General features: G+C 37.0%; 1 protein-coding gene across 1 annotated transcript in view; it reads left to right on the top strand.

The window, feature by feature from the left end:
• uvrag (UV radiation resistance associated gene) overlaps nt 1-26,044 on the top strand; it is a 125,031-nt gene that overhangs the window by 50,425 nt on the left and 48,562 nt on the right. The window contains exons 11-13 of the mRNA XM_067399242.1: nt 5-65; nt 4,025-4,190; nt 23,735-23,810. Of these exons, the coding sequence (XP_067255343.1) occupies nt 5-65; nt 4,025-4,190; nt 23,735-23,810 (303 nt within the window). The remainder of the gene's footprint in view (nt 1-4; nt 66-4,024; nt 4,191-23,734; nt 23,811-26,044) is intronic.

Consider the following 26,044-nt stretch of genomic DNA (forward strand, 5'->3'; position numbering starts at 1 on the left):
GCAGAACAATCAGAACGATTATGTGATTTGTGGTGTCAAACTGCCCAATTCTGAAGACTTTCAAGGTAAGTTTTGATTTGGCAATTAAATATACCTGAGAAACATTTGAAATGGGCATCCTTAGTTGTGACAGACTGATTTACTAATTAACCAATTAATTAGGCAATATTTTTTCAAGAAGTGTTCTTGCTTGAATCATTTCAAAAATCTACAAACAGCTCGACAAAGCTTGCATTTTCCATTCTCAAATATATTGAGTGAAATTTGATTAATGTTATTAAATCTTATTAGAACACTTCAGTAAATTGTTTTGCTGTGGACATGAATTAAGTGTCAGAATCATGCCAGCGTTTTTAGGACTTTTTTGTGGTTTTATATTTCCAAGCATTCAGACAAGGCATTTGCGCTTGCGATAAAATGAGCTCAAAATTGTGTTCACACTTGTAGTTTGGTTCACTTAGTTCTTTTGGTCTGGACTGAAAAAGAAAATGATACATTTAGTCCAGGTTCGCTTAGCTTTCACACTGTCATTTTTAACACCAAACCTTAAGCTACAAAAAAAAAAAAAAAAAAGGCTTAAGGCTTGGAACTTACCGAACATTCAAACCAAAGCTGTGTGCTGGGTTAAATGGGCTCATTGTAAGTGCATACATATGATGTTATTTTTACCAGCTGAGAATTTGTGAAAAGCTTATAAAATGTGTGAGTCAAAACACTGCCAGGATTTCCTCCGTTGCACACAAACGAAGATCTGCTGCAAGGAGACAGCGTTTCCGTCACCGGTACTGAACTGCAATGGCCAATGTAGCTCATATGATGAGAAAAAAACAGGTATGCTTGAGCATTCTGTCCTTTTTAGAGTCGCATCTTATGAAATCACATTCTATTTTTGGTTCGTTTAAATGTCTTTGTTCTGTGTTGCATTCATATTTCATTAGAAACGCACTAGATTTTGATTTGGAGCCAACCAAGACCAACCTTTTCAGGATCTTCAGTCCACTGGTTTGGTGCGCACCAAAGTTCGGATGGCAGCGTTCACACTTTTGGCATTTTCACACCTATGGATCATTTGTTTTGTTCCATAACAAGGACTAAATTTGTTACAATGTTGCATTTTCTTCTTGGTTCGGTTCGCTTTCACAAAGGCAACATTTCAAAGCATACCAAAATGTGTTTATGCGAATTAAATGTGATTACCTGTTGAGACACACGCAAACACTGTAGGAATGTAGCCGTCATTCCCGCCTTTATATACTATGCATATTAATACTGCGTCAAATTCAAATGTGCTCTCTCTGGATCTCCCAGCGCTGTCTAGTAGGCGAACTGTGTCGAGACCATATATGAATGTTATAATGCAGGTAGAGCCGGAATCAATGCTTCGTCAGGACAGCATTTTTGCCATGTTACATAACAATTTAAGATGAAAAGGCACTCTTTGGTTTTCAGCTATGGTAACTAATGTGCTCACTCACAGAATCAGACACTACTACTTTTTAACACATTTCCGATTATGAATTATGCTATCGTTTGGTCCGTTGGGTCGGATTGCTTTCACATCTCAAGCGAACCACTTCGTTTCTGTTCAAGGAGGTCTAGGTACACTTGTTTGGTCCGCAAGGGGGGCAACGAACTCTAGTGCAATTCAACCGAACTAAATGAGGCAAGTGTGAAAGCACGCTTACTCAAATAAACCACACTAACAGAGCAATCGAACCAAACCTGCCAAGTGTGAACACACCCTTACACTGGAGGGAACTGAGCCGAGCTGATTAATCAGTTGATATTTGGCCATTATGAAATTACAGTTGTTGGTCGTTTGGTCAATTAACGTACACAGTGTTAACTCTCCAAAATGTACTGATAGCTCATATCAGTAAAATATTGAATATTTTCACATTTCAGTGGCCTTTGAGTGGATTTTGAGAACATTTTCAAGAATTTTGGGGGTTTTAAATGTGTCGTTTGATGTCATGAAATTGTATTCCAGTGTATCATGCATACATGTCTGCATTAAAAAAGTCGGAAATAATAATGTTGGATTTCTTTGCATTGCTAACTGTGGTCCACTGTCACTTTCTGAATTAAATCAGTTCAGAATCAGATACAGTGAATCTAGACTCATCTGGCGAGGAGCTCTTGACTCCCCAGTCAGTTCTGCTTCACTGGCTGTAATTCTCTTGATTTCTGGGTTTCTTCAGTCTGGCTGTGGATCACAGGCTCCAGGCCATCAATCAATCATCCTCCTCTGTTCTGATCAATGGAGCCCTGTGTCCATGAAACCCTTCAACTTGTGGTTAAGAGTGAGATCACTCCAGTCGGTTATTCACACAGCAAGAACCGTGGTCGGACCTTCTGACTTCTCGCATTATATGAGAGAAAAGGATTTTATTAGGGCATTCATCTCCCAGTTCCCTATAGTTTGGCTTTTGGGGTTTTTAATAAGGAGAATGAATTGTGTGTGATGGGTACAAGTGATGTCCTTTGTTGTGCTGGCTGTGGGGAGAGTTATTCATCTAATTTCCCATGTGTCCTTTAGGCGGCACTGTATGTGTCGCAGAGAATCAGGTTTGGCTTTTTTCAGGCAAGGGAGGCATGACTTCAAAAGAAAAGAGAGGTTAATGGAAGCCAGGTTGAACTGTGCACGCAACAACACGCATTATTCACATACATGCATATGCAGTCCTTCACATATGTGGCTATTGCTTGGCACAGTTTTCTCATTCATGGATTTTGAAAGCACGAAATGACAACTGATATGTATATACAACTTATTTCTTATACAAAATAAGTCTTTCCATAAGTGATATGGTCTGTGCTCACAGCACATTGTTTTTATCTGCGAACACTTGTCTGTTCTAGCCTGGACACTTTCTGTAAGCTGAAATGTAGTGAGTACAATGTGTAGTTGCAGGGGTGTTCTGGGAAGTGTAGTTTGGATGCATGTTTATGATAAAGCAGAAGTGTGTGTTTTTTTTTTTTTTTTTTTTTTTTTACTTTTTACATTTTTTTTTTTTTTTTTCACAGCAGATAATTACTAGTGTCCTTCCAGTTGCATAGCAACTAAATATTTTTGCTTGGCATTTGGGCTTTTTATTTGAATTTGCCAGAAATGCCCCAAAAGTTTGCTGTTCAGACAGTAATGGGGCCATCAGAGTGATTTAGATTGCATATAATTATTTAGGAAATGCACACATTGGAGTGTTATTATACACATTTAAAGACAGAACACTAACATTAAGCCGATCCTTGTTTTCAGAGTAGCTTATAGCCTCTGGTTATGTCTTTGACCCCATCAGGAAAGGGCATTGCTGAGGTGAACTGAAGTTTTGCATGGTATTAGGTTATTATTTGGCTCCCTATAACTCAAGAGCCCTAAGGAGACAAAATGAATGGCCTTCATCAGCTTCCATCAACTTAACAAATGGCCCCTGATTTATAACTTCAGTTGTTGTGACTCATCCTTTAAACCACAATGTACAAGTTTTGACCTCAACTAAAATGGCGGATGTAGCACTGTATAAATTTTTTTTTTGGATTTCTAATATGTTTTGCATTATGTCATTTATTTTATGTTCTCTTAAAAATGTCTAAAATGTATTACATAGATTATTAGACACCAATGTTATTATACAGTGTGTATATATATATATATATATATATATATATATATATATATATATATATATATATATATATATATATATATATATATATATATATATATATATATATATATATATATATATATTATAATGAATTTAATGAATTTTTGAGAATATGGGTGGGAAATGTAAAAAATCACAATGCTAAAAAATCGTAATGGTCCTAAAATAGGCTTCATTTTTAAAATAAAGTATTTAATTCCTTTTTGATTCTGGTTAGAATATGACTGGGATCTTTCTTTATGAGATTCGCCTGTTTACTGTCTTATTTCAGTTTTGTTTGTTGCGCTTCATTTTTATTTTATTTGAACAAATTTTCTAACATATTTCCTTTTTTTCTGTTCTCTTTTCCACTGCAGCAAAGGATGATGGGAGTATTGCGGTGGCTCTAGGTTACACGGCACACCTGGTGCTGATGATATCATCCTTCCTGCAGATTCCGCTCAGGTATCCAGTCATCCACAAGGGTTCCCGTTCCTCCATCAAAGACACCATCACTGACAAACTCACAGAGAAGGAGAGAGAGTAAGAATGTTTTTTGTGTTGTATTGCTCACTGATTATTTGGAGTACATTTTTCATAGGTCTGTAAATCTCTTTTTTCCCTCCTTTTTTATTAATAGTTTTAAGCATCAAAACAAACCATTTGATTTATCTCATGCATAACACTCTAAAGGGCGGGTGTAATGCTATTTCATGCACACTTATTTAAACTGTTAAAGAGTTGCATTCTTATGTTAAACATGGCCAAAGTTTCAAAACACAAGTTGGACGTATGACGCAGTATTTCTGTTCCAAATCCACTACTTCCGGTTTCGGTACAGGATTCTGAGAGTTTTTCCGAGTGCGTCCTGTATGATGACAAAAGAAAGTGGAATTCCTTGTATGGGCACTTCTCCCTGATAAGTGTGCGCACACACACACATCACCCAGAACAAGAGCAAGAGCACGCCCATCAACGCGTTTCGTTAGGGATATGGAAGCCGAGAGATTTTTCCTCAATTCAGGGGCTGCACCCTTTGAAGTCTTCATATACCATCGAGGCAGTCTCATTTAAGAAAAATAACCGTTAGATTGCAATGTAAGAAAGAAATTACAGTATTTTACACCTCACAATGAATATCAGTCAATTTTATTACAATTACTTTTCTTAAATATGACATCCTTGATGACGTATGCAGCCTTCAAATGCGACCTCCGGAGGACGCAGCCTCCGAAATGAGACGCAGCTCCTGTAAACAAAGGAGTGTGTTTTTGGTTGTAAGGGGAAAGATTACCTTTTTCAGCTTCCCAAAGAACCCAGCATTAAGGGAACAGAGGATGAAGTTTGTTTTTCCAAGGCAGCAACGGAGTTGTGCACGTATGTTTGTTTGTTCCCGGGAATTCAGTGATGAATACTTTGTAAACACGTCCCAGTTCAGCGCTGGATTTTGCAGATCACGGGTGGTGAAGCTGCATCAGATGTCTGTGTTTTGTTGGCAATTGGCGCACAAGTGCATATAATCGAATGTAAACAACACAAACGTTTTTGTTCCCTTTTAATTTATAAAGATGTTGCATGCGATCTCTGTGCGCGCTCGTGACTCTTTAGCTCTGCCCACAGAATATGACAAAACTAAAGACTTTTCGGAGATATGAAGGATGCATTGTTACTCTATATGTACTCAAGATTAACATGAGATTGGCAGAAACTGTGTGTGATACCCCCCTCTAAAGACTTTCTTCCCTTAAATATTTATGCATGTTTTTTGCACCTGCGGTTTATGCATGTGTGTAATTTGTACACCTGTCTGGTTCAATATGTGTGTTCAGGGGTGGTTTAAGGCCTTTCTTGAATTAAACGCTACTTAAACGCCACAGGATTCTGGCTTTCATGTGCCCGCCCTGTCCCCATGAGCCCCTCGCCTCCCTTTCATCCATTCCTCTTTAAGTCTCTTTTCTTTCATCTTTTTATCTCATCCTCCCTCTGTAGATTTACAGTCTGTTGCAGTATGGGAGATAAATTACATTCGTGAAAGAGGGTCTCTTGCTTGCTTAAGTTTGTGTATAATATGTTTACGTATCTTACTATTTGACACATTGCGTCAAAGTGGCAGAACTGCACCTCTTATGGAAGTTTTTTTTTGTTTAATTTTAATTATTTTTTTTTGTGTTTTTGGTTTTTTTTGTACTGTTTTGTTTTTACTTTTTTATAAAAAAAATGACTTTTTGTCACGTTTATTGATGATACAAAGACGGCAGGAAGTGATAAGGAATTATTTAGGCCCGCAACTAACGATCATTTTGATAATCGATTAATATATTTATTATTTTTTTACGATTAGTCAATTAATTTATCGATAATTTTCTTATAAATAATAACTAACTAGTGCCATGAATTCAAAGGCATATATCTGTGAGATGCGTCGACTCCAATCATTTTATTTTCATAAGCGATGTAATCGATTACTTCAAAACATTATTTCAGCTCTAGAATTGTTGCAAACCAGACTCAAACTTGTGTTGTCTGTATAAGCACCACAACTCAACGTGTTGGAACTTACCACTAGGCCATAATGGCTCTAAATTTTTTTCTTCTTCTTGTAATGACTACATCATGATGACATTTTCATTAACCCATGAGTCATAGTTGCATTGTTGTTATTTGAAGATAGCAATATGATTGCATTAATGCTTGTAAGGTTCATTCTATTCCTCCAAGTCTGTTTGTAAACAGTTTTACTTTTGATATCCATCTTATGTCCATGTTTATAACTCAAGCAGCTAGAGTAACATTTCATCATCTAATGAGATTCTTATGCAACTTTTGAAACCACCATCATGAATGCAGTCTTGTCCCCCTAATCTTCATAGTTTCATGTTAAATTGCATCCTCAGGGTGAGATGTGATGTTAAGATGCTTGTAATTTGACTTTTTGTGTGCATGCTATGCTGTAGTTGCCATGGAGACGGATGCATACTCTTCAGGCTTGGCCTGTGGGGTCAGAAGACCCTGGCATTTTAATGCCAGAATGTGTGGGCACTGCAATTACAGCGCCGGCTACCTTGTTGAAATTATTGTTTTTCTGTGTTTTGGTGCCGTAACTAAGCAGGAGCGATCCAAGAAGCGAGGCTGCTGGTGTGTGCTGATTACATGTCTGTGGTGCACATGCCCAGAGAGGTATCACATTCCTGCATTCCGCACATGGCGAAAAGCCCCTTAATGAAACTTGCAATAAAATTGGATTGTTATAATCAGATGGGCCCCCTTTTGAATGACGGGTCGAGATGCCTTTCTCCGCTTTTGATGTAGGATTAACGGCTGATTTCAACAGCTTATAAATGAGGAGGAAGAAGATGGAGAGATGAGAGAGAGGGGGGCAGAAAGAATAATCCTGGATTGTGCCAGCTATTCCCCTCTTCTTCTCATGCTGAAACTGCATACAAGTACTCGGAAATGACTCATGAAACACAATAATTGCATGACTTGATTGATTTTTCAACTTTAATTTTAATTTAGATTTGCTATGATGGCATTTGGCAGACATTTTTATACAATGTAACTTATATTGCATTCATAGTATACTTTTTTTTTTTTTTTATCAGTTTATGGTCTCCCTGGAAAGCGAACCCATGGCGTTAGTATTATCAGCGCCATGCTGTGTTGTTTGTGCTATCTTGTGGTCTGATCGGGACACTTTGGAAAAACAGGTGATGCAAACTCTGACATAAACAGTGAGATGCAATGGACCACCAAATATGTCTATCTAATAATTATATTAATATACCATACCTTTCAAAAGTTTGGCGTCAGTAATATTTAAAGATATAATACTTTTATTCAGCAAGGATGCATTAAATTGATCAAAGGTGAAAGTAAAGACATTTGTAATGTTAGAAAAGCTTTCTAAAGTCTTTTCAGACTTTAATAGTTAACAATGGGTCATTCTAAACCCCGGGTTAACAGAATCCTCGGTTATCTTGCTTCACGTTTCACATTGTACATTTCTAAACCTTGGGTTAACATTCTTATGTGCATATTTGCTGTATCAGTGTCATTGAATAATGTAGCATGCGAGTGACGTGACCTGTTTACATTGCCGGCTGTACTATATAAGTTTCTTCTGAATAGACATATCGGACTATAAAGGTAAGAATGAAACGGTCTCTTATGCACTTAAATGTCACGTTTTCTGTCAGCATTTTACATTTTTCCTTTCAAACACTGAATTTACTGTTTATATGCAATGCGCAGCATTTCCGTGACTGTCCAAAGCAGGCAAATATGAGCACATGATTGGTTGTCTGTTGCTAAGCGTCTAACTGCGTTTACCTTGCTTCTAAATTATAAGTGTGAAACTCGGGGTGTAAACCCAGGGTTAAAAGCGGCGTTCAGAACGACGATAACCTGGTGTTAAGCGCAGTAGGAAAAGCCCTTATTTTGAATAAATTATGTTCTCTTGAACTTTCTAGTCCTGTAAAAAATGCATCAGTTTCCACAAAAACATTAAAGCAATGCAGCTGTTTTTAACATTGATAATATTAAGAAATGTTTTTTTGAGCAGCAAATCAGCATTTTGATTTTTGAAATGCAGCCTTGACCATAAGATACTTTTTTTCACAAAAAATCTTACTGTCCCCAAACTTTTGAAGTTTATGGTAAATTGAAGGGGACAGTATCTTTTGTAAACGTTTTTAAAATTATTATTCTGCAATTTGAACACATCTAAGAGTGTTAGCTTAAACTACACATAATTTTATAATAAATGCAGTTAAAAGTTTGCTCCAGTTTTGAACTACTGTTAGGCTACAAAAAAATGGAGTTAAAGGAATATCCCTCACCCCCAAACAAACATTCTGTCATCATTCACGTAACCTCATATTGTTGAAAACCTGTATGACTTTTGTGGTTCGTGGAAAAAAACAAAGTCATTCAGGTTTGGAACGACATGAGAGTGAATAAATGATTACCGAATTTTAATTTCTGGTTGAACTATCCCTTTAAATTAATAGTGTGACTACTTCTAGTTAGCTACAACCTCAATTCTGCTTCATAGACCAAATATTTAAAAAAGAGCCAAAAACAGCATCTGATTTATCTGTCAAGTAGAAATGACCACATCCCTAGCTGCGGCTGGCTCAGATTAGGCCTTGCACATTTCTCATTTTCAGTAATGTCTAGGGCACACGTCCCCCACAAAGCGTTCCGATTTGGTGCGTTCAACATTGATGTATAGATCTCTAGATTTTCTGCAATTTTCAGCTACATGAATGTAACACAATAGTCCGTCTTTCTGCGGAGCACCAGTGAAGTACAAGCTTTTACAAGGTTCACAGACAGTACACGCGGCCGCCCACCTCCTCTCTCTGCCAGTCACAGCGACTCCCTGGAGACAGCGCTGTTATGAAAGTCAAACAACAATCAGGACACACTCTTCCTGACCCTTAGAATGTGTGTTTGTGAATGTATGCTTGTTTGTGTGAGGGGCGGCCAGCACACGGCCATTAGCAGCAGCTGAGCAGGGGGTGAAGCCGCTCAGCTGTTTAAACGGCCCCATGTATGTGTGTTTGCAGATGAATCAGGTGCCGGTGAGAAGATGAGGGTCTAACCCTTCAGAAGTCAGGACTCCAAAGCTCATTTAAGTATGAGTTACAAGGAGAAGGAGAACAGAGAGACCTATGTGACCCTCGTAATTAACTCCGCACGAGCCGGGCCTGCACCAGATCCTATTATCACCACTCCTACCCTAACCCTGTGACCTCCACACACCATAACTTACAGCAATATGAGCCGTAATCAGCCGCAAAGTGTCATTGTTTAACATTGTGTCAGCCTTACGCTTGATAAATGCGGTTTAAATCATCTTCTCTATCTCTCTCATGGCCTGTTGGGTCTGACATTCATATGTCTATCTCTCTGTCATAGTCTTGGGTTTGTATAGTGGGCAGCCCATTAATCTCCTCCATTTTGGGAAGAAGCACCAGAGGTCCTCAGAACTGCACTTACTGAATGACATTTCTTTGTAGACTGTGGTTTACAGCCAAACAGAGTGAATTAAGCGGCCATTTTTTTAGCTCTAAGACATACAGTAAGTAGTCATTTAACAGATGCTTTTATCTAAAGCGACTTCAAGTACACTTGTTACAGGCACTCACTAAAGTCAGAGCTGGGCAAAATTATGAATCAAAGAATTGGTTCCCTTTCAGTTCATGAATTTGTGTTTGAATGGCATTGATTACATCTCACGGGACTTCAGGAGTTGAACTGAAGCATAAAAGGCATTCGCAATTCAATTCGGCATTCGTTGTGAGGGTTGCCATTACCATTCCCACAATCTGTGCATCATCTTAGTTCAGCTTCATCCAGCCTCCTTCTAGGTGTCAGTGAGGTGGCCCATAAGCTGGAACAACCTCTGACCTCACCTCCCTCACATTGTTTAGGGCTTCATCCGATCACCCAGCGTGTGTATAAACAGATCGAAATGGTGTGACCAACCCACGCCAAGATTTACCCATCTGATGATAAAGTTGTCAGGGCAGTGATTGTGAATAAAGATGAGTGAAGTGTGAGTATTGTGGCACTAATCGCTAGCCATTTGTCACTGAAGCACAAAAAACTTCTTTAAGTAGATGAACTTGACCTGTGATGAATCATGGAGGACTCAAATTAAGAATTTTCCATAACCAGTCACAGTTGACCTGTTTCTGTAGGACTAGGCTTAACCGACCCATAATAAATGAGATGTTGGAGAGATGTTATTGAGAATGTGACTTGTGTTTCAGTGTGTTCGCTTACTGAAATGATAATGTTATCTTCAGAGCTTTACAGTTGATATCAACATTCTTGAATTTCCAGCCTACTGTGTACATAAATTGAGAGCTAGTATTGTCAGGCCAAATTCCCAGTGTCATAACTGTGAAGCATTTGGAGATCTTGTTTTTCTGTAATGTTACTTTTTGAAATGATAATGGCACTGTTTCAAATCCCAGTGAGCTGAATAGCTAGACATTTTAGGGTGTCTCATGTGCTCCAACAGCAAAGGTTTTTTCATATCGTAAGCAGCGAAATAATGCTTCTTAATTATAGACTCATTTTAAGGCAGCATCTCATTTATCCTTTACAGATAATGGAATCAAAGTAGAATATTTGAAAATAGTAGTGTTTACTCCAGTGCTGATATAGATAAATGAACTAAATTAATAACTATTGATTCTTACATCGGAATGAATCAATACTGAATTTACTTAAGATGGGTACTGACACCATTTTCTTTAAGAGCTGCTGTGCAGCCAAAATTATATACCAGTTATCACTGTAAAGCTGCTATGACACAATCTGCATTGCGCTGTATAAATAAAGGTGACTTGAGTAGTGGTCATGACCCAAGAAATCAGAGGTAAAAGTCTTTGTTTCTAGACCGGTTGGTTAAAAAATTGAAAAGTGGTGGCCGAGTGGATTGAAATGTTGATTATTTAATTAAAAAATCAACATGATAAAAATAAATCTAATTCAAGTTTATTTTACCGAGTGTTAGTGTGTGCCATGGGATTTTTGTAGTTATTGAAGAATCACATGCTGCGACATACTGTATATTCGAGTGAAACTTGATTTTGTCCATTAGGAATTGATTGGATTGTTGGATCATTGGGGTTTCCTATTGACGTAGACCCATTTAAAAATCCATTTTGGGTATGATGTTACCTATTTAGGCAGTAGGCAGAGAGGCAGCTCACTAGGTTTTGGAACAGAGCCAGTAATTTCTTGTCATTTTTTTTCACCAGTATATGGTTATACAGCATTAGATGTCTCTTTAGCTGTAATTGTGTAACTTTTAGTGTCAGGCCATATTCCAAAGTCACATTCTGAGTCATTTCCGTGTTTATTTGATTTTACAGGTTCTTAAATTGTGCAGGGCTCATCCATTAAACCTGAACATTCACTCTAATGTTGACCCACCAGTCTCGTAAATGAAATCTGACTAATCCCAATTCGGCCATAAAACCATAATTTTCAACGTACAACCTTCTTTGCTTCTTATTAAACTCTTCTGTCCACTACTTTTACTTGTTATTTAGCCAAAATTCCTATTTAAAATGCACTAATTGGACAGACAGAAATGGGATCTCAATAAATTTCCGGATCCAAGGTCAGTTCTACTTGGTATTGAAGGCGTAAACTTAAGGTTAGCAGCTCTGACCATTACACTACCACCATACCAGACCATTGCTTTTTTCCCCTTTACTTTCTCTGCATATTAGAGTGATTGTCTCCCAGTGAGACGGTCTTGGAGTGCAGCTCTGCAGTTCCTTCCTTCCTTCTCCACCTGGGATGCTTCAACTGTGACCAAATGATGTGGTTTGGAGTTTTTTTTGCTCCAGAAAAACAAGATGTACCAATTTGATCTACTATTCCTTGGCCGTCCTCTTTCCTTAATGTAGCACTAAATATACACACAATTCTTTTTCCGTAACGTTCTTTGCAATCTTGGAAGCTTCTTTCGGCCCCCTGGATGCATTCTTGAAATGCAATGGACTCTAACAACACGTTGCACCCACATTTCTTCACTTCTAGCCCATTGCAGCACGGCTGATTGCCGCAGAGCTCGAAGAGGCCGGGAGATGCGATCCAGATGTACTCTGGGTGATGGAGTCCAGAGATTGGCCCATTAAACCCAAGCCCTCCTCTCATATCAGCTTTTATTGGGAACTATATAATGGCGCTGTCCACATTTTCAGAAGGACTTTATGGCAAGTGTAAAAATGGAAGTAGGGATTGACACATCGCTCCATGAGTTGAGGAGTTGCCAGTTTGGGCTCCCAGACTAGAGAGGGCGGCCATGAGGAACTGTGAGCTCAAAGGAAAGGAAAATTATTAAAGGATCTTTTGATGATGACTGCTACGATGGCCTGTACTTCCTTTTTAGGGTTGACTGGTTGTATTTTATTTCCATCTTTCAAAGGATCACAACTTAGTTCCTCCTTGTCTGAATGCATTTCTTGAGACGCATCAAAAAATTAAACTATTCCAATCAAACCATTAAATTTTGTGATTTGGCAGTGTGATTCATAACATAATGACATCTTCAAGGGCTGATATCATCTGAAGACAGTGGAAAGACTCGTCAGTCTTTTATTTGGCCCTCAGGGACAAAGTCTGGGTCTGCCAGAATCAGTTTGATGAGGCTGAAAGTTGATAAAAGCGATCATCATAAAGACAGAAGACTGGAGCCAGGCTGTACCCGGCAACTAAATACATCATCCTTCTGGCTGTCTTCTCCTAATTTCCATCCCTCTATCTTCTAAACGTTCTTGAGGTGTGGATCGTGCCATGTTTCCATTGTTCTTTAAATCATTCAGCTCTTGTTAGTATCTTCTCGTCCAAATTGTCTCCATTTTAAACCATGTTTTGAGTAGCCAGATTAAACTTGTATACGTTGGACTACCTGTTTATGATGCTTGTTAAATCCCTCTAATTTTAAATGGCCTTTTTGATTGTTCAGTTTATCTTTTCAAAATTGTTGTTGCAAACATTCTTGTTTGCTGAAAAGATGATCTTGTTCTTAGGTAGCTTTCCAATCTGGCAGGACACGATCTTCATTATGTTACGTTCTTATTAGGGATGCACAAAAATATTGATACGAAACTGGTTATTGGCTTAAATAAATGAATTCATTTATTTGATTATATTAAAGGTTATATTCAGGGAGTACCGCCAAGGGCATAAATCACTGGAAGTCAGGGGGGTCAGTACCCCCCCCCATCTGAATGCTGCCCCCCCCCCCAAAAAAATGATATAAAACCACAAGTATTGTAAATAAATTATATATACTTAAAGTAATTGTGTAAGTAGTAAAACAATACAAACGCAAACGTGCGTTTTAAGTTTAGAAACATTTTGAGTCACCCCTCCCTTGCCTCACAGTGGTTTGATCCACCGCGCACGTCACCTACACACACAAGTCCGGCGGCGGGAGAGAACAGTTCTTCAGACAGTAGTTGAGGAACTCCAGTAAGTAGGCTGTCAAGGCTATTTTATTCAAAAACATCGGATTAAGTGATTATTTTCTCTTTAATACAGACAATGCTGAGTAATTAGTCATAAAAAAAAAAAAATGATGACAACTGATGTAACTAACTACAACTAACATTATGATAAGCATATGTGTGAACTGTAATAAGGCTAATAGATTTACTGTTTTGTGTTGGGTTTTGCTCAATGTTTATTCATCGCATTTTGGTGATTTGGTTGTAAACAACTTTGCAATAAATAAATGATTTTGAAGAAGAATATTTTGGTCAATTTAGTCAGTTTTTTCCTTGAACCAAAGAGAAACATTGAGCATAATAGCACAGTCTCCATGCTACACTAATAATAGTAGTAAGGTTTCTTCTGTGTAACATTACATATATCCTTATAAGTAAAATTTTGTCTGTATTATTTATGTCCCCTTCAGAAATTGCTCTTGAGAAATTTTATATTTATTGCCCCCCCCCAATATGCTTTCAATGCTTGCAGGCTAACTTTAGCATTTCCCAGATTACCTACTGCTTCTTTAATTATAATTAATCAATCTACAATATATGTAACATTTTTACAGTTTGTAATTTTTGCATTGGCCATGTATCAGTTATTGGCTATAACATGAAAATAATTATTGTTTTGTTGATCAGAATATTAAAGATCCTAGAATCCCTAGAATTAAAAATTGAATTTATCTAGGCATAGTTGAATAACAAGAGTTTAGTACATGGAAATGACATACATTGAGTTTCAAACTCCATTGTTTCCTCCTTCTTGTATAAATCTCATTTGTTTAAAAGACCTCCGAAGAACAGGCGAATCTCAACATAACACCGACTGTTACGTAACAGTCGGGGTGTACGCCCCAATATTTGCATATGCCAGCCCATGTTCAAGGCATTAGACAAGCCAGTATAAACGTCTGGAGCTGCACATCTGAATCAACAGACTAGGTTAGCAAGCAAGAACAACAGTGAAAAATGGCAGATGGAGTGATAATAACTGACATGATCAATGATATCATGATATTTTTAGTGATATTTGTAAACTGTCTTTCTAAATGTTTCGTTAGCATGTTGCTAATGTACTGTTAAATGTGGTTAAAGTTACCATCGTTTCTTACTGTATTCACAGAGACAAGACTGTCGTTATTTTCATTTTTTAAACACTTGCAGTCTGTATAATTCATAAACACAACTTCATTCTTTATAAATCTCTCCAAAAGTGTAGCATTAGCCGTTAGCCACGGATCACAGCCTCAAACTCATTCAGAATCAAATGTAAACATCCAAATAAATACAATACTCACATAATCCGATGTATGCATGCAGCATGCATGACGAACACTTTGTAAAGATCCATTTTGAGGGTTATATTAGCTGTGTGAACTTTGTTTATGCACTGTGTAAGGCAAGCTTGAGCTCTGTGGACGGAGAGCATGAGAATTTAAAGGGGCCGCAGCCTGAATCGCCGCATTTCTAATTATGCCTCAAAATAAAATAAAAATTACAATAAACAAACAAAAAAAAAAGTTTACTTGTACGAGGTACAAAGAACACACATTCACTCGTCTGAACATTTTAATTATATTACATTAATGGGCTATTCCTACACTATATTTTAGCAAAATGTGTATTTTTGTCAATTGTTGCACTCCTTTTCTACTGCATTCCGTCTATTTGACGCACATTCGCACACCAGAGCTCGTTCATTGAAGTCAATGAAGTTTATCAAGACTTGCTTGTTGTCAGAATATGCAAAATAGAAATGCTCGTGGGACTTTTTTGGACTTTTTTGGTTGTTGTTAAGGACTTTCTTTGGTCTTCAGGTACATTTGACTGAGAGAATTTCCATGCTTAAAGACTAGCTACAATCTTCATTACGAAGCTTCGCTCTTTGCATCCGTCTGGCGTGCGACTGGCTTCGATGAGGGTTGAGGGAATACTGCAGCAGCCTGCTGTTTGGTGGGTGGTCGGAGTGAATCGTGCATAGGTCCAGGAACTGTTGAAAATCTTCCCAGCTACTCCGAATGACCTTCACTAATGTATACTCGCCGCAAGCCACGGCACATGTGTTCCGCCTGCCTGTTTACATATCATAATTGATACTCCAAATGTACATAACCATGTCATCCTAACTCTGTTTCGTGCCAGTGCATACTCGCTCTCCATTTGTGCACAGCCCATATTTATGTGTTAACACGCTTGCATTCACGTTTTCTCACAGTCCTTTGTTCTTTCCGGTGCGCACACTTGTTGCTCCTATCTCCTGCTTTTCTGATCACACATATATGCAACATACCTTTCAGCGTTCCCTCTCCACATTCACCTGGGAAAGAGAGAACATTCCCCATAACTACAGTGTTTTAAATGCAGTTTCAGATGTGGGGAGTCATAAATCAACCCCGCTGCTTTTAAACAAACACCTGCCTCCAAACTGTCACAGCTAATGGCAGCACTTGCCGTATAAATCAACCATAGCTGTAACTCCCAATATCATAGAAACGATTACACTGAGCATCTGCCACACAATGCTATTTTAATGGGGCAGGCACAGCCGATAGCCCACGCTCTTTTAAAGTATGCGTGTGTCTTGAAAAGGTCCTAACGGGATTTGTGGGTCACTTGCTCTGTCGTCTTAGTTTCTTTATGAGCTGGTGTAAGAGAACAAGGTGCATTTTCCCCCCAGCTGTTTAATTAAGACCAGAAACTGGGCCGGAGAACTGGAAGAGAACACTTTTTACTGTATGCTATAGTTATTTATTATGCTATGCATCTGAACTTCCTCTAGTTAGCATAATAACATTTCAGACAAATTTTAAGATGAATAGCGGGAATAAACAAACTGTAGTGTAAATTACAGTGGCCCTGAAAGTATTTGGACACACAAGACAGCACAAGCACAATTTTAAAGCAAAACATGTTACAAAAATAAGATACATTGTTATAAAATATCTGGAAATTTGATTTGATGATATTTTTGAAGCCATTGGCTGCTTTTTGGGGGGGTCAAAGGTCATTTAGTGGATGAGATGGTACCCTACGCCCAAGCATAGCCTCTCATCATTATTACCAGTTTCCACTCCTTTTATTTCCAGGGTAAGTATTCTTTTACAGTATTTACTGTATTGCAACAAAAGATCTTCAGATGTACTGTTGAAGACTGTTGATATCATTCGTTCTCCGTAACAGGGAGAGAGAGAAAGAAAAGATGGAAGCAGTCGGAAGGAAAACGAATGAGAATGTGTGTCACTGTCATGTTCAGTTATGTAAGCTCTTTTTTTATATATATAAAGTATCATTCCAGATGAAACTTCAGAAAAAATGTCGGCAAATCTGAAAACATGGAGGCTTGTTTTTGCGTATGTTTTGCCCCATCACAAATATTTACTGGAAAAGTACAGCTCTGCTACTGATGAACCTTCTGTTGTTTTTTTTGAGGTGGGACAATAATTAAATTAGAGTTGCTATATTAATATTAGGATAATAGAAGTTTTTCACCGGATTTATAAGGTTCTTGATGGGACAAATTGGCTCTACAATGCCCCAAAAGAGCAGAGGCTGAGAGGATAATGTTTTCTCCAGCCACCAAGTATTAAATATGCATTAAAATATTAAATTATGATATCACTTTTAATTAATTTTAAGCAGTTTCTTAACATTACATTAAATGACTTTTACGTTTTTGTTTGTTTGTTTGTTTTCATATTTAAAACAACATTAAGAGATTTTTTTTGGGGGGTGGGGGGATGATTTCTTACAATTATTCAAATATAAAAAAAAAAAAAAATGTAAACATTACTTTTGATTTTTTTGGGTTTTATTATGTATTTTTTTTAACGTTTTAAAATATGTTTTCAAAACTAGTTACTTTCCCATCTTTACACATACTTTTTTTGGATTTTTTTCTGTTACAGTTACATAAATATTTAACATTTTTTACTTTATATTTAAAACATTACTTTAGATTTTTTTTGTTTTATTTAAATTTAAAAAGAATCTATATATGTAACTACTTAAGTGTGTTAAAATAACATTTCTTTTAAGATTTTAAAATGTTTTCAAAACTAGTTAGACTTTTCACATCAATACATTTTTTTTAGTTTTTATTTTAAGCAATTTCATACAATTACTTAAATATTTAACATTTTTATTTTTTAGAACATTACTTTAGATTTTTTTGTTTTTTTTGTTTTTTAAATTAAATAAATCTATATCTATATGTAATTATTTAAATATTTTAAAATACGTTTTCAAAACTAGTAAATAAAGACAATATGTTATGATTATTTTATGGGCAGGTTATAAAGTAACATAGTAAGTTAAATCATCTTTCAGTTTAAGCCAGTGGTTTTGCCTGGTTCTGAGAGATAAATTCTTAACCAAGCATCAGCACTATTTTGGTGGATGAGCAATATGGGTCACTTCCAAAACTGATATCCAGCTAAAGTCATACATTTGCGGTGTGCCTTGTTTTGTGTGACATTTTGTGGGGTGTGAAGTGAATGTAAGTGTTATCCTGCCATGTGAGAGTGAGAATGAACATTTCTCCAGCTCTCACTGTAAACCTTCACATTTCCAATAGTGATAAAACCCTTCTCATTTCCTCTTCATTTCTCTCTCTTTCTGTCCTTTTACCCTAACACACTTTTTCACATATGTACGTACATGTGCTTACACACACACATACTTACTTCCTGCCTCCTGTTGCTCTGTTGTAATATATTTGACTGGACATTCCCTTGAGGAATTCCTGGTGCTCTGTGAACCAGAGTCACAGCAGTATGATCTCACACACACACCGGAGAGCGCTCATTAATCACTGTTAGGTGACGGTGTGTGCACGCCTGCTTATGTTTGTGTGTGTGCGAGTGATTTTTGGCTGGGTTACTGTCGTTCTTATGTGTGGTAAGATGTGGCTTGTGAGGACATGATTGGAACCAAGAGATGCTCGATTCCGGTTCTTGCACAATGCGAACAGATTAGTGTACTAAAATACTCGGACAGAGTTTCTTGCACTTCTTATTTTGTTGCGGCACAACACTGCTACTGAATCTACAGCAAAAAACATACATTATGAGCAGTGTAATCCAATTCCCGAACAAATGACTCTTATGAGCCAGTTCTTTTTACTGAATAAAAAACTTGCAGCGCTGCAAGTGAAGTCCAATTCTCAAATGAATGTAGTCCAGTCAGTGTAATCTAACAAATGACTCTTATGATCCAGTTGTATTTAGTGAATCAGAACCAAACAGTGCAACCAGTGTAATCCGATTCCTTAAAGAATCACTCTTATGAGCCGATTCTTTTCAGTGAATCAGAAACATACATCGCAACCAGTGTTGTCCCATTACAGAATGAATTAATCTAATTGAGTCAAACACATACAGTGCAACCAGTGTAGTCTGACTCACGAATGACTCTTATGAGCCAGGTTTTTTTTTTTTTTTTTTAGTGAATCAAAACAATTTTGTGAAACAAAGCAATGTTGTTTATAATGAATGGAACTATAATTTGTTTGTTTTATACTTATATATTTGTTATTCCTGTTCTGTTGTGAATATGTTAAAGGCATAGTTCACCCAAAATAAAAATTCTGTCATTAATTACTTACCTTTATGTTGTTTCAAACCCGCCAGACTTTGTTAGATTAAAATCTCAATCATAGGAAGAATATTTGTAGTCTCAGTCATCAGTTTAGAAACAGGCACCTCAATCCCTGTGATGTGCGGCAGCAGCAGCGCGAGATCTCGGGAGAGTGACCAAGCAGTCGCAGATCAAGTGTGGTACAAAGCATTCTCGGATTTATTCAGGAAGAAGGTCAAACAACAATCTCCAAGGATGGCTTGAGCATCTAATCATACGAATCAAACTTTACCATGTATGGCATTTCAAGAAATATAATAACAGATAAGAAATGTATGTGCATAAATGTGTGTGTCTTCAACTTCTGGTTGCGTGTGAGAGTGTCAGTGTGTCCAAGGACTACTATTTCTTGTTTTGTCTAGGTAGGTACATGATGTGCACAATGGAAAAATCCCAAGACACAAAGAAAGTCAAAAAGTGAAGCCCAAGAAATAATAATTACTAAAGCTGATTTTTCAAATAATAGCAAGCAAACTATTGTCAAAATCTAAATACATAATCATATTCGAATACTGTGATCGATAGACTATTCCAAGACTTGTCTTAATCATTCCCTGTAAGGATTGTAATATGCATGGAGCCAAACATAAAAGCAGTAAAATCACGACAAATTAAGGTACGTCGTCCAGTTAGATTATGGTTTATGTGATTTAGTTATGGTTTTCATGTGATTTATCAAGTCAAACATATTGTTGTAGTATCTGTAATCAAAAAACAGCATGACAGATTCAAACTCCCCCTGATCCTTCCGTGGTCTCCTTGACGTTGTTATGTTGGTCCAGATTAACTAATCAGATCACATATGGACTTAACCCTGCGTGTTCAGCTCCTTTCCACCCATATGTTTACTCTCCTAGTTAATCTGAATGTCCCCCTTGGCATTGAGCAGCCTTCAGTCTACTCGCGTGTATCCACTGTGACTGCAGGTCAGTCAGCACTCCCGTCCTCGTCACTGCAATCACTGTGGCTGGCCCCAGACATTTTGGCTTTCCGATCTTGACTGGTGTGTTGGTTTCTCTGAAGGGAGAGGAAGAGTTAATGAGACATCACCATTAATAGAATTACATTTTTTGACCAGCTCTGTGACATAGTCATCCAGGATCACCTCCATTTCACCTAAAGAAGAAACCCCAACGCGTTCATCTTCGGAACACAAATTAAGATATTTTTGATGAAATCTGAGAGCTTTCTGTCCCTCCATAGACAGCTATGCAACTGAAACTTTGACGCTTTAGAAAGTTCATAAATAGATCGTAAAAGTAATCCATATGATTTGAGCGGTTTAATCCAAATTATCTAAAGAGACTCGATCGCTTTATATGATGAACAGATTTAATTTAGGCTTTTATTCACGTATAAACATTCATCAACTCACACATCAGTTTTGGTAAACAGAAGCTCAAGCATGTTTGCTTGACGTGCGAGAAACAGTCAGGTTCATTCTCATTTATTACGCAGCACAATTGAGTTTCCCCAAGAGGTTTGTTCTCTTCGGTTGAGCTTCTGTTTATGATCAATGTTTATATGTGAATAAAAGTCTAAATTCAATCTGTTCATCATATAAAGCGATCAAGTCTCAAATCGTATAGATTACTTTTACAATCTCTTTATGAACTTTTTGAATAGTCAAAGTGGTAGTTGCATTGCTGTCTATGGAGGGTCAGAAAGCTCTCAGATTTCATAAAAAATATCTTAATTTGTGTTACAAAGATGAACAAAAGTGTTACAGGTTTGAAATTACATGAGGGTGAGTAATTAATGAGAGAATTTTTCCCTTTAAATTATTCAGAATACAATGTATTCTGTATACCACACATTTAAAGGTTTTATTGTGGATCTTTAGCGGAACTAAAATATGTTTTTAATGTTTGTTAATGTTTTGTTTTATTTACTGGTATTTCTGTGAGTAAAACCGGTATTTCTAACCGTTAGAATGTTTGCTAAAGATAGTTTAACAACTGACCGCATTGTATTTATTGCTGTTTTGTTGCTTCCTAGACAGTGCATTCAAAATCCGCCACTTATGACATTCTATGGATGTTTTGTCTTGGAAGGCAGCGAGGCAGTTCACTAGGTTTCATTGAGTAATTAGATGCATCACTGTACCTTGTTCTGCACCTTTTCACTCAAAGTGACATGAATGGTATGTTGAAGTGTGTGCGTGTGTGTATGTTCAGTCCGTTGAGGGTTTTAAGTATGCACCTGCTTCAAGATTATGCCCCCCTGGGTCTTACGGGTTTGACAGGAAGTATGTGAGTGTGTGTGTGTGTGTGTATTAGAGACAGAATTGTTAAGACAGGAAGTAAAGGGAATTGCTGGGTCTGTCTCCACTCTTCCGCGATTAAAAGCACGAGTTCCAGGTGCGACTGACAAAAAGGCCTCACGGATTACAGAGGAGCTTCCGGAAGATCACTCACACCTCTTGGTTCTAGGTGTCTGCCACCCGTAGGCTGAAGTCTGTGACCCCAGGCCAGTTACAGTCCATGACCTCTCCTACTGAGCAGTTTTTTGAAAATAAAAGATGAATGACCGTATGTCGCACGTTCACAATCGTGAGAAAAAATGCATTCCTCAGGTATTGAGTCTTGAAAACACACACACGCTGTGTTTTGTTAAGCCTGACAGCGCTGTCACGGGAGCTTTGTGGTTAAAGTGGTCATGTTTTTGTTGATCACAGGTGGTTAAGCTGGAGGCTTTTCTGTCCTCTTCTCTCTCTCTCTTTTTTTCTTTCTTTCTCTCCTTCCCTGTAAGCTCTTAATAACAGGGCAGTAATGTCGTACTCTGACATTAGGGGGCTGCAGTTATGTCAGGTGTTAGTGGAAGCTTTGAGGAGGGTGCAGAATATTCACAAGTTGTCTTTCTGTCTGTTTTGTTGAGACTTTCCCATCCTATGTTTTTTCAGAGGGACTTTCCAACTGGGTTTTTCAGGCCATGTTTTTCAATAAAACTAACTGGAATTTCGGTTCAGGATGTCTGAGTGTTTTTGAAATGTGTCCATTGCGGCTAAACCGTTTACTGCTAGCACAATTTTATAATCTTGATATTCCTCAGATATTGTGTTTTGATTGTTCTTTTCCTTAATTGTATAATAAAAAATTTATTTTCATAAATGTTATGTAAAAATGTAAGATTAAAGCTTGAAAGTCTCCCACTGACATTTAGACATACCGAGATACCAAACCTCTTGTAGCACTTCAATTATTTCTATATTTCGGTTTGCACAGCTTTATTTTCTCCCTTATTTTATTTTAATTTAAAAAATATATATATTTTATTTTATTATTCTCTCCACTATTTTTTTTTTTTATATTTCTAATTTTCTAATTTAACCAAAGCTTAAAACCTGAGCTTACTTTAAAACTATAACAAATCAGTGCAAATTTTGGTTTTTGTTTTGTTTCATTTTGTTTTATTTTATTTTATTTTATTTTTTGTTTAATTTCATTTAATTTTATTTAGTTTTTTTTTTTTAATTTATTAATTTATTTATTTTTGTTAATTTTTAACATTTTACATTAAACCAAACCAAACTTTAATAGTACTTTTTTGGTGCCTTGCAAGCCCTTACATTTCTTTTTCATGCAAATACAATTCTTTTTCATATTTTATTGACTAATGATCAATATTTGTATTGATGTATTGCTTCAATATGATAAATTAATCAGTCAAAGATGAGTGTTGTCCACATCACAGGCATCCATTAAACTCTGGAACATGTACCCAATTGTTTTTTTATAATAAAAGCTCTTTCTAAAGTCTTACATTCTCAGTAAATGCTTCAATATGCACCCTTCAGAATTGCATTAATAGTCCAGCATGTTCATCTGTTGTGCATCTTGACTGGTTAGTTCATTATTCGTTGCTCTGATGTAGACATTGATATTGTGTGCCGTTCGGCCATTTCTGAATCATGATTATGCTTGTGGTTTAAATGAGAGCTGACCGAAAGAAACAAGCCAGAATGATGATTTTAAGGGATAATAGATTGTGTTTCAGACATGCATTTGAGAAGCGGATCAGAACCAGACCTCCAGAGCTCCGGGCAGTCTCTTAACATCTGCACAAATGTCTTATGTCAGAAACAGCCTGTTGCCTTGCGAAGTTTGTGAAGAGTTTGAAGCATCATCATTGTTCAGTTAACTTCACAGGACATGAATACCCTTAAACACTAAAAGAATCTTGACTCCAAATGTTGGTTTGTAAATATAGTTATTAGTTTCATGCTTTAAAGTTTTGGTTAGCTGTTTATCCAGATGACCTGCTGTTTTTCTTTTTGTGTGAGGTTGTCCTCTGCAAAGTTATGAACTGATTACAACCTCATAAAAAATGTTCTTCGCTTTGTGTTTAGTATAGGAACCATGTGTAATGGTTCAGAGGTGAGTGCTGAAACTCTTTCTCATGATGCCTCTCTGCTCTTGTTTGCAGGTTCCCCCTTTATCCCAGAGGAGAGCGTTTCCAGTTTGAATACGGTGTCTATTTGCTTAACAAAAACATTGCCCAGGTAAGAATCTCAACATGTTCCATTGAATAAATCAAGATGGCTGAATGACTGATTACACAGGGTGCATACAAAAAAAGAAGGGATGAATGTTGCCCAGTGAGTCAGTATGTTCAGTTCTTTTGTTTTACACAAACAAATAACTAGCCCAGGGGTTTTCAAACAGGTATCAAGGAGCTCCCAGGAAGTCTCAAGTGTATTTTTTAGGGATGTCAAAAGTTTACTTTGAAGTATAATTAAGGGCCCTATCATGCACCCAGCGCGATGCTACGCCAAGTGTTTTTTGCTAGTTTCAGCCTGACGCAGTTGTCTTTTTCATGTTCAGCACCCAAGCTGTTTAAATAGCAAATGCACTTGTGCCCATCTGTTCGCCCATGAGTGTGCTGGTCTGAAAATGAGGTAAGTTCAGGCGCATTGTTGGCGTGTTGCTATTTTGAGGCAACTGAAAACGACTGCACCATTGACCAACAAAAATCTAGTCTAAAATCAATGACACAGTATTTTTATTTATTTATTTTTATTATTTAAAGGGCGCGTTAGTAATATGCAGCTATATGCAGGTGCACAATGCATGTACACTCTGCTTGTGACACAGCAGCACACAAACATGGCAAATATTAAAAATAAAAGGACATCTCTCTGGAGAAGCATTCAGTCTTTCCGCTTGCAAATTTCGCCATGTAAATAGCAATCCACCATGGTGCAAGCACACCTGGCTTTTAAAGGGAATGAGAGATGAGTCTCTGATTTGTTTATTACGCCCAAAACACACCCATGGCTCATTAAGAGACTAGGTACAACCCTTTTGGACCATGTGCCTGGCATGCTGACCATTTTTCCGTTGTTAAACTACCAAAAGTGGATTCGGACATCCCCTAGACCATGAACTTAGATTGTTAAAACAGGGCCCTAAATATTTATTTCATTTTTTTTTTATACATTTTCATATAATGTATTTTCTATTTAATATACACTACTGTTTAAAAGTTTAATGTTTTTGAAAGAACTCTCTTATGCATTTATTTGAACAAAATACAGTAAAAACAGTAATACTGTGAAATATTATTAAATTTTAAAACGTAATTTTTTCCTGTGATAGCAAAGCTGATTTTCTTCAGTCTTCAGTATCAAATGTTCATTCAGAAATCATTGTAATATGCTGATTTGGTGCTCACGAAAAATTTTTTATTGTTAGCAATGTTGAAAATAGTTTTTAAAGTCTTTGTTTTAACGTTTGATCAATTTTATGCGTCCTTGCTACTACTTCATACTTTTATTTATTAAACATTTATATTATGGTGGAAATCATAATCAAATAAAACAGGGCTTGACATTAACTTTTTTGCTCAACAGCCACTTTGTCTAGTGTGTTTCCAAATTTACTAGCCACTCACCACTTTTCACTGGACACAATTTTGACAATGATACCATGGGAGAAAAACTGCCATATAGATATTTTAATATTATCTCATAATTTGGCGGCAGGTATATTAGGCTGCTGTCACTTTAAGACCTGATGTACGGATCCATTATACTGTTACACATGCGTTTTCTTTCTCAACTGTTTACATTTAATTAAAACATAACTGATTGTGTTTACGTGAATATTCACCAAGATCGGTATTTTGGCATTATTATGTGTGTATTTGACGGTTTAAGTGCAATAAGAAGTGAAAAAGAACACAATTTAGTTCTGAGAGGCTGCTTTATGTGCGCACACTTTGGGAATGAGCACAAAATCTGCAGAAATGAGTAAAATAATGCGCAATACATGCAATCCCACTCTGATATTCAAGCCCTGGAACCAACAATATTCATCCGGAGCAAGTGAAATGAGTGAACTCGCTGTTGTAGAGATGAGAGAGCGAGAAAGCACAGCTGGTATCATGTATCCGTTCTGCGGAAAATTAGTATCGAAAAGCATTTCAGATGTTTGAAATAAAAAAACATCTTCGTGTAGTTTTGTAAAAAAGGAGTGTTTATCTCATTATTTGTTTGGCTGTCCTTGGCATCAAAAAGTATGAAAACCTATGAACTAAACTTTTACATTGAGATTTTGCTCAAAGTTTTCACGCTGAAGTTCTAGAACTGATGTACCTTGTAGAATCACTTGCATTTATGTCATCCAAAATTACTTTCATGAGCCATGGCTCAAATCCAGTTTCAATTTTAAGCTTTGGTCAGAATTATACAACATGAATTTAATCAGTTTCCCTGGATAAGTGCAAGATTAACAA

The sequence above is a fragment of the Chanodichthys erythropterus genome, chromosome 10, assembly GCF_024489055.1.
Source record: "Chanodichthys erythropterus isolate Z2021 chromosome 10, ASM2448905v1, whole genome shotgun sequence".
In the NCBI taxonomy this organism is placed as follows: Eukaryota; Metazoa; Chordata; class Actinopteri; order Cypriniformes; family Xenocyprididae; genus Chanodichthys; species Chanodichthys erythropterus.